This window comes from Mustela nigripes, chromosome 12 (genome assembly GCF_022355385.1).
Source record: "Mustela nigripes isolate SB6536 chromosome 12, MUSNIG.SB6536, whole genome shotgun sequence".
NCBI lineage: Eukaryota > Metazoa > Chordata > Mammalia > Carnivora > Mustelidae > Mustela > Mustela nigripes.
In genome coordinates, this window is record NC_081568.1 from 4,519,551 (window position 1) to 4,529,349 (window position 9,799).

At 54.9% G+C, this 9,799-nt stretch overlaps 1 protein-coding gene across 1 annotated transcript; it reads right to left on the reverse strand.

The window, feature by feature from the left end:
* Positions 1–1,933: 1,933 nt before the first annotated feature.
* On the reverse strand, positions 1,934–9,092 carry MED10 (mediator complex subunit 10). The gene is made up of 4 exons (XM_059416852.1): positions 8,895–9,092; positions 7,520–7,603; positions 4,766–4,868; positions 1,934–2,562 (listed from the first exon to the last, which is right to left on the reverse strand). The coding sequence occupies exons 1-4, from the start codon at positions 9,014–9,016 to the stop codon at positions 2,464–2,466; spliced, it is 408 nt and encodes a 135-aa protein (XP_059272835.1). The 5' UTR covers positions 9,017–9,092; the 3' UTR covers positions 1,934–2,463.
* Between the last annotated feature and the right edge of the window lie 707 nt (positions 9,093–9,799).

Here is a 9,799-nt window from a genome sequence, read left to right on the forward strand (position 1 = left end):
CTCCAATGCTCCCCTGAACTCACGAGAGAAACAGGTGGCAGTTCTGAGGAAGGAGACAGCTCAGCAGCCTGAAAAGGACGTGGAAACGCCTGGCACTCTCGAGGGGCACAGCACCGGCTGCAGAGCCCAGCCCACCAGGAACCTAGTCCCAAACCCAGGGACATGGCAAGACGATGTCACAGCACCCCGACCCACAAGGCCGGTGCACTCTAGGGATCTGCCGTGCTGCCAGTGGTGTCATGTACACCTGAGTTAAAGGTCCCCAGACAGTCCACCCACACAAGACAGATGCTCCCAAAAAGGAAACTGGTAAAGCATCCGCAGTGGACCCAACCCCGTGGGGCCTGGGGCAGCAGCGCCACCACGCTGTGGACGCTGTACCATGCCCCGACCTCCAGACATGCACCCCAACGCATGGTGAACCACTGGCCCCAAGGTTCAGACATCCGTACTCAACAGCCCCAGGCCCGGGTGTGCAGAAGAACGCTCACCACCAGCTACCCCCTGTGAGCCTAGTGCCAGGCACGGGAACACTGACAGGCACCACTGCAGAGGGGACGGAAACACAGCTCAGGAGGCTGCGAGCAGACCACCAGAACCCGGGAGTCACGGTGCCGTGTTCCAAGACGGACACGCGGACGGTCCAGGGCACCGGCTGCTAGCGTCCTCACGGCGGCAGAGCACCATGCTTCATGGCAGGCGCACTCGACAAGGGACCTGCCCCTGACAGCAGGCTCTGCCACTCAGCCTCCCCGTGCCCCAGTTCCTGGGTCTGAAACCCACAGCTCAGGGGACCGTGGTGAGGGTCGAATGAGTGACTCATGGGGAGCGGGTCTGGGACGCGCTCTGTGGGCCCCACCCCCCACGGCCCTGGCACAGAAGCTGCCAGTCAGGGCAGCTGGAGAGAGGGAAACCATGCAGGACAGGGGCTGCTGGCTCCAGGACCTCCTGGACTGGGAGCACCCCTTACTCAGAACCCATCCCCAGGGTGGGACTGCCTTCCTGGTGTGCTTCTGGAGACTCAAACTACTAGTTAGTAGTGGTACCAGCTTCCTAAGGAGCCTGGCCCCAACTCTGGGCAAGACTGCCTTGCAGAGCAATGGCAGGCCCAAGCACCCCCAATTCCAGAAGGAGGTCAGTGAAGGATGGTGAGAGGTGGGCTCTGACCCCCAACTCTGACTCCCCCCACTCACAGGACACAGCCCACTGGAGCCCACACCACACCACACCCTTATACCACACACGGGGGGGTGGCAGTCACATTCTCAGTGTGATGATTCTCAGATCCAGACAATGCCAGGGTTAAAAGTGACAATGTAGGTTCCTGGGCCACAGCCTAAAGCCTCTTGATTCCACAGGACCCAATTTCTTTCTTTTTTTGAGAGAGAAAGAGAGTGCATGCTGAGCACGGAGCCCAACACAGCTGAGATCATGACCTGAGCCAAAATCAGAGTCTAACGCTTAGCCAAATGCGCCGCCCATGCGCTCAAGGGCCCACCTTCTAAGAAAGGAGTCAGGTCACATGCATGCAAGTGGGCCGCAGGTCACTCTTGAGAAACGCTGCCATACATCTGCCACTCAGAACACAGCTCAGATCCCAGCGCCACCTCCCGTTCACCAGGAACACAGGCTCCAAGGGCCACCGGGATGGGCCTAGACAGTGCGCAGCCGATCCACAGGATGCGTGCACCGGCTGGGGGAACGCGCAGCCCGAGGAGGCACGTCCCTAGCGTCCATGCATCCGCCTACCTCCATGTCTGCCACGCCCTCTAGGAGACGAGCTGCAGGCGAGTAAGTGTTCTGCCTAAATAAATGCTTGGAGAACAAACGTCATGAGTATTAGTCACACTCTGGGGAAGTAATAATTGACTGTTTATAAGATACACACTGTACTATACTATAAAATGTTATAAAAATAATTACATGGAATAAATCACATAAATACTTAAAGGCTTTATTACACGCTTACGTCCAACTGAAGCCCACATAAACAGTTACACTGAACACTTTCTTTATGTACTTGAAAATACAAAATACCAACTTAAAGTACTTCTCAGATTAAACCAATTTTTTTTAGCTTTCTCAACACTATAATAAAATGGAAAAGAAACAGTACATAAAAACAAAACCACTAGGAATTTTTTAAAACTTCATGTACCTAGCACAGTTAATATTCCCAAGACCACTCTGCTAGGGAGAATCAAATGCATCGCACTCGAAGACGTGTGGCCCGGGCCGTGTGAGAACTTGCGGACCCAAAAGACGCACGTCAGGGACAGAGGGACAGCTGAAGCGCAGCCCTGCAAGCCCTCCAGGCCCCACCCCTACCGTCCCCCAAGGCCAAGGACAAGAGCAGGATGGCTGGAGGACAGGACGTGGATGCCACTGTCAGTCACAGCCTGCCTGAAGGTCACGGTGACTCACACTAGACCAGGACGGTCTTCAGGCAGCAGGACGACGAAGTTAGGAAGGGGGGTGGTCCTCCCCTCGGATGCTTCGATACTTAGCCATGTCTTCAGGAAATACTTTAGAAAGTTCTTGAATCAACAGACTTTTAAATTTCTGAGAAGAAAAACATACAACATCAAAATACCTTTGTGACCCATGCCCCAAGGGAAAGACACTCCCCCACCCCTCAAAGCCGCAAACTTGGCGGAGAGTGTGTGCTCCCTCCGCGCAACCAGCCGTTCCCACACGGCCGGCTCATCCCCACGAGGCATCCCCATCCGAGGCACTCGGGACACCAGCCGCCGACAAAGGCCACCAAGCCGGACGTGCACCAGAGCTACCCCGGGAACTATGTGAAAGGGAAGGCTCAGCGCAGCACGTAAGAAATCCTCCAGAGAAAGCCCCTCTCGTAAGGCGCCAGCCACGCAGCTGGAAATGACTTCTGCAGACAACACACGTAACAGGAATCTTCAAGTAATATTTAATTAAGCAATTATTAACTCAAACGACATCAAACTCACTGTGTGCAAACAGCCTCATCAAAGCTTTCGGAGCACCTGGAAGCCTGTCTACTCCAAAGGCTGCGGCTGCTCGGTCCCACTTATCCGCGTAACGTGTCTGAATCCCATCTTAAGAGCAGCTAAGTTTCTGCCAGCGTCTCAGAGCCTCGTCTAAGTCCTACTGAAAAGCAGCACTACGGACAGGAACGAAGATACAGCACGAGACATAACATCCTCCGGGGACACGGCACGGCCACGGACAGCTGTGCAAGCCGCAGCTTTCGGGAATTTAAATACGCGGTCTGCTGAGACAACGAAGGCGACAGAACTGCGCCATGAGACCTGCACAGGTCCCCAGTGACGCAGACTGCCAGCGGGCGCAACAGATGCCCCCGGAGGCAAGGGTCCCTGTGCATCCCTGCCAACAGGCACCCCCGCGCCACAGCAGACAGCATGGGGAGCCCATACCCAGGGCCTACGGCCCATGCAGAGCGGGATTATCTGCTCACTCACACAACGGTACAAACAGAGCCTGCTACGGATCAGGGCGGCATGCCGTCCCCAGGGCGAGGCTGAGCTCAGCAGCAACTCGGTCCCAAAGTGACCAATCAGGAAGCTGCGGGCGCCCCACGGACAACCATGGCGGCACCGCAACCAGAGGGCCAGCTCCCAGGCATCGGTACAGATCAACACAGATCACCGGGGTGAGGTACTTAAGCCCTGTGACCCCAGGGCAGCCGTGACACCGTGACCAACACATCACTGTCACCCCGACAGCCTCTCCACTCATTCCCGGAACCAGGCCAGGAGCCTAAGCCCAGAGGCCAGTGCACGGCCATCACTGCACACTGTGGACAGTGGCAAGGAATTCTGTGGGCACGGGGCACCCGCGGGAGCACCACACTCACGCCCCAATGTCCTGGAGCCCGCACGACCGTGGCAGAGCTGAAACAGAGGAAAGAGGAGGCGGCATCTTCATCAGGACTTAGGAAAGGCTGGTCTGCAAGACCTCTCTTGAGAGGCGACACTCTGTGGCCCTCTCTGAGAGCCCGAGCCCGAAGGGCAGTGGTGTGCAGAGAAGGCACCAGAGCTCCACAGGAAGGCAGCTACATGAGAAGAACAGAAGCACAGGGGTCTGCAGGGTCCCCAGCAGCAGCCACGAGGCCCGGGAGGCAGGAGGGCGTGCAGTCCAGGTGTGGGGCTGCTACAGGGATGGCACCAGCCAATCAAAGGAAAAACCATACACATACCCCAATCTGACCCAGAGCGCAGTCAATTCAAGTTACGAAAACAAAACCCTAAATATTTCACGTTTATGATGCATGGAATTTTCTAGTCGTCATGAAAGCAAAGCAACAGAGAGAGAACGTCCTCTGTGCACAACTGCAGGATGGGGAACAGGATCCAAAGGGGCCTGGACGCAGGCGCAGGAGAGCTTTAGACAACCAGAAGGGAATGCTCTAAAAGCTGGAACCACACTCCAGGAAATAGCTTAGTAGAGGAAGTGAAAAGCATCGCAGTGCAAGCACGAGAGAGGGAAGGCTCACAGACGCGAACAGTTAGCCAGCGCCAACCAGCATCATGGAAATCAGCCTGGACTTCGCTCCAAGTGAGGCTGCACTCCGCTCCCGTTTGTCCCCACAAGGCTCCCTGAAAGCCGCCCTCATCCACGGTCCATTACGTGCAGAAATCTCAACCGTGTAACCGTGTGAGACAGTTTACGTTTTACCAAGTACAGAGAACGACAAGGTCTTTAGCCAAATCTGCTCTGACAGTGTTCCTGGTCTGACCTTGTTTTCTGCTTCTAAGAGCCTCACCTTCATTGTGTCGATCTTGCCTTTGACTTGTTCATTTTTGGCCAGAGCCCTCTCCAGGCACTCTTTGGTGTAGAGTTGGGGGTTTCGTCCTTGATCTATATATCTGGAAACATGAAACACCTCAATTAACACTCTCATGGCCAGTAACCTATTCTCAGTTTTCTGATGGGAAAAGAGGAGTTAGCTCTGAGTAAGGGCACATGGCCTTCTTTAGAGGAAACAGAAACCAAGTGAATGAGGATTCTTTCATTTATGTAAGTACAGATGATTTGATCTCGTATTACTTCTAATAATGTGAATAACTCAGGAAATAAGGAATGTCACTTATAAACCAAGCTTCATGGCTCTGTAACGCGACAGTTTTAATGTTTGTGATCTTCCAAAGGTTTCGGAGCCAGGAGCCCTGATCTTCACAATAATCTGTAAGGTCAGGCAGCTCCTGACATGAGAACTCATGTGGGCTGGGGTTTCCAGCCTGAGCAACAGCAGGGAGCCGACCAAGACACAGCCTCGGCTCCAGGTGCACCCCACGGTTCCTGGGGGAGCCCTTCGTAGAGGAGCCTTGGGGCGCGGGAGAAGGTGGGGAGCTGCAGGCAGGACAGCCTCAGCCCTGCCCACCCCAGGATTATTTACAAACCGGGCCCTGATAATAGGACTTTCCTAAACACATCCCAGTCACATGAATTTAACAGAGATTTTCTCCACTTCTTTCTAAACCCTAAAACTGTTCTTGAAATTTTTGACACTTGTCCCCAAAAATGTCATAACCCCACAGACTTCATCAAGCATACTGCCTAGAGGAATATCCACATTTACCACCAGTGGACCACCTGCTTGCTTCTGTACCTTACAGACCTTCGTACCAATTATTCACTAAAAGAAATCACCGTTATGCTCCAGCAGAAAAAAAAACCTGTCACTTCAGATCAAAAAAACATTACTGTTAATGGCATAAAAACTGGCCTTTAATTATAACATATAACCAAAAACATCAATAAATCACATATTCCAGAAATTCCATTTTATTGCCATGTTTTTGAAATGACGGAATAAAAGAAGCCAAATTATGTTTTTCTGAACAAAATACACGCACTTCTGGAAAGCAGCAGACAGGCTTGAGTGTCCTAAACAATAACCATCTAACAGCAGCGGCCTCCGGGCAGCCTCCGGACAGGGCTCTGGGTCAAAGGCCTGAGCACTGAGCGCCACTCTGCCAACACATCAACCCCAAGCTCCGCACAGGAAGCCAAGGTTTAGTTTTATCTTCGCTACAGTGTGTCTGAAAGTGTGTGCCTGACAAGGCCCAGGACCTGGAAATTCCTCCTGCACCGTGCACATCAATGGAGAGTTTGCATCTGCAGCTTATCAGAGCTCAGAGGCCAGCTCAGTCCCAACCCCCCAGATGAATCGCAACCATCCTTTCTGCTCACTGGCTGTGGCTGTGCCTGCGGCTGGGGCTCTGGTCCCCCAGGCTTCACGGTAGGCTGCCACAGAGCAATCTTTCCCCAGCCCCTATCCTTCGCTTGCCCTTCAGAGTCACTTGGCACCTGTCATTACATCAATCCCACATGTTCAAGACCAGAGCAGCACGACTGAGGACACTGCGAGGAAGGCCAAGTAGCCTCCAGCTGCCTGCACTTCTTGGCAGGCAGCCACCCTCTGGGAGTCTGGGGCTGTACCACACACACAAGACCTTCACTCCCACCTGTACCTGGAGAGCTCAGGGGGTGGACAGAACATGCCGAGAACACACGACAGAGCCAGCAGATGAGGACAGAGCCGTGACCAGGAAGAGTGAAGCCTGTGTGTCCTGTGATGGGGGGAAGCGGGTGGGCAGCTGCTGACCTGTGCTGTAACTAGGACTCCTATTCCTGACCCTCTGCAATGTAAGAGGGCCACCTTTCCCTCTACCGTTCCAGGAAATCTGGTGGCTTATTTGCAGTTTTAATGCAGAAAGAACTAGCATTCTTGCCATTCCAAGCCAGCTCCACCTGGGTCTGGGGGGAGGGAGGGTGTTACTTGCTGCTTGGCACAGAGAAATCGGGGCTGGCTGAGGAAGGCCAAGTCCAGAATTTCAGTCTTAAGTCTGACACTTGGCAGCCAAACAGCCCATGGTAATTATTTACCACGTTCCTTGAGCCATGAAGCCTACCCGATAAGACCTGAATCACACGACCTAGAGTTTACTTCCTGGAGGCGTTCGCTGGGCCACAACTGTGAGAGGCACATACCACCCTCCCAAAGAAAGCTGTGACCAGCCTTCCCAAAGTTCCTTAGCCCAAGAAGCCCCCCACTTTTTCCTCCCCTCCAACCGTGCAGATCTTCACCATCTCCTAGAACTAGCACTCCCAGGGCGGTTCTGAAGATACAACAAATTGCTTCTCAGGCTGCTTCTGCCTAGTTTTTTGTTTTGTTTTTAAATAATAGAGCCCACAAAGATTTTCCACCTCTCAAGGAAAAAAAAAAATAATATGGCTGACATTTTGTCTAACCAGGACTCTGAAGGCCTATGATGTTTTCACATATTTAATAACCCTTTATTCACAATACAATATTGAGATTTTAATTCTTAATTCTATGAAAACATAAGCTCCCTGAGAGCAGGTGTTTTTCTCTACTTCCTCACTGGCTTATTTCCAGGACCTACGCTGTGCCTGCCACAGAGCAGGCACCTAAATACCAGTGGTTGAAAGCGTTATTACAGCACAATACAACAGGAATTACACTCCAATGAGTATCAAGAATGATACTTACTCAAACACTTCTAAAGGCACAGTAATGTCATGAAGCTGCTGTCTGCACTTATCAATATCCTGTAAGCCAGTAACAATAAAATTCCTGAGGGAAAAAGCAAAAATGGGGCATGTGGTTAATTCCGATGACAGCAGGAACATCACCCAGCGGGCCGAGGGCTCCACACAAGTTCCTTACACAAGCCAGGGGAGTAGCTCTTTGGTTAGGTACAGAATTCCAGAAAAGTGTGGGGTTAGAGAACACCCTCAGATATCGGATTTTCTTTCTAAAGTAGAAACTGCCATACTGCGGGATAAAAACCAACCCTTCTGAGAATCTGATGAAAGATATCAATCTTCTCTCAAAGACAACTGCCTACTGTGCGCCTGGTTTTGTGTTGCAGTGTCCAGGAACCCACGGGGCTCCCACTCAGTCCATCCTTCAAACCTCAGGGGAGGAAAGCCATCCCCGCCTGGTTTCATTTCGGCTCCCCCTCTGGAGACTAGTCCCCCAGCTCTAGGTTTGTAACGCTGGGCTGCAATTATGTTTGATGTCTGTAGCCCCTATAAAGCTAGGAGACCTTCCTCCCCAGAGCATTCATTCTGTGTGTTTGCCTCTGGTCCATCCCAGGCCCTAGCACCGAGGCAGGCGCAGGGCTGTTGCCAACCAAGTAACTAAACGTCTGCACCCTTTCTCACCACCATCCCCCTTGCCAATTCCGGCACACCCAGGGCTGCGCAGCAGGCAGTTCCACAACCTTCGGGCCCGGTTTAGTGCACTCCCCGAGACGTCCTCCTCCTCTCTGGGGCCAGGGCCTGAACTCCCCAGAAGGGCCCAGGAGAAAACTGCGCGAGGGAGTCACGCGCAGGCGAGGGCGGGCTTTGATTATCAGGCCCAGAAGCTGCACCTTCTGACCAAGACAACGTCTCCAAATGGGCCTTCAAGAAAAGTCCCAGCAAGGGGGGAAGAGGGCCCAGGCCCAGCGGAGGGGCGAGCCCAGGCCCGCCAGACCCAGAGGAGGCAGCGGAGACGCGCCGCTCTCGGCCAGGCCCCGGGTCCGCCCCCACCCCAGCTCCACCGTCCTGGCTCCTCCATCTGGCTCCCGAACCCAGCCCCGACTCTCCGGCTCCGGCTCCCGCTCCGCCCCGGGCGCCCCAGCCCGCTCCGGCCCCCCGGCCCCCGGCCCCCCGCCCGCTGGCTCGGTTCCCCTCCGTCCCCACCCCCGGTTCTCCGGCTCCGGCTCCCGCTCCGCCCCGGGCGCCCCAGCCCGCTCCGGCCCCCCGGCCCCCGGCTCCACGGCCCCCCGCCCGCTGGCTCGGTTCCCCTCGGTCCCCACCCCCGGCTCTCCGGCTCCGGCTCCGGCCCCGGCTCGGGCCGACGCCGACGAGCCACTCACAGCTTCTGGTTGAGCCCGGCCTGGCTGCTGGGCTGGAAGTCACTGACGATGATGCCGAGCTGCCGGATGTTCTCCACGAACTTCTCCAGGTGCTCCTCCAGGTGGTCGAACTTCTCCGCCATGTCCCCGAGCAACCACCACCCAGCGTGGGCCCGCTCCGCCGCTTCCTGCTTCCGCCTGGGCCCGCCGCCACTTCCGTTTCCTCTGGCGGCAGGAGGCGGGGCCTGGGGCGGGGAGAGGGCGGGGCCTAGGTGTTGGGCGGGTTGGGCCCTTTGGGGCGTGGTCCGGACCTAGGACTGACGTGCTAGGGGCGGGGCTTGATTGTGGGCGGGGTTGGATGTCTGCAGGCCGCTCCAGCATCCCTGAAATGCCCAGGTCAGTGGGATTCTTGAGGCGTTAATCCTCAGGACTGGCCTGCGTGCTCTGAGGGCCACCAAGAGTCAGCGGTGGGGACCTGCGAGACCTCGTTCTGCCTCCACTGGCCCTGGGAAAGTCCTCTCAGCTCTGAGCCTTCGTCCTTGTCCATAAAACTGGAATGAGTGTGGACAATTACTGGGACGGGTTAAGACTGAAGCACAACAGCAGGGCTTATGCCCACGAGGAAAATGCTTCTTTTTTCCCGAATACGCAAATTACAGGTATTCACTGTAAATAATGAAAGCAACACAGGAAGGAATATAACGAGGAACAGGGAAGAGACCCTGAAATCCTGCCCCGACACAAGCCGTCTTTGAGATCCCCAAGACCATCCGTTCCTGCATTTCTGGATGCGCAGGGTCCGGCAGGTTCCCTGCCTACTCTCCTAGAGGCTGGCCTCCCTCACCCAGGGCCAGGCCCAGGCCCTCTTGGAACTGCCCAGCCTTGGCCCTGGCCCTGAAATGCATCTCAAGCTGGGCTTTAGACCT

Excerpts from the sequence above, each read along its gene's own strand:
- MED10 (XM_059416852.1), bottom strand. The coding sequence starts at position 9,016 with ATGGCGGAGAAGTTCGACCACCTGGAGGAGCACCTGGAGAAGTTCGTG. Across the intron at positions 7,604-8,894 it reads GCCGGGCTCAACCAGAAGCT|GAATTTTATTGTTACTGGCT; the intron begins GTGAGTGGCTCG and ends TTTTTCCCTCAG. Across the intron at positions 4,869-7,519 it reads GTGCCTTTAGAAGTGTTTGA|ATATATAGATCAAGGACGAA; the intron begins GTAAGTATCATT and ends TCATGTTTCCAG.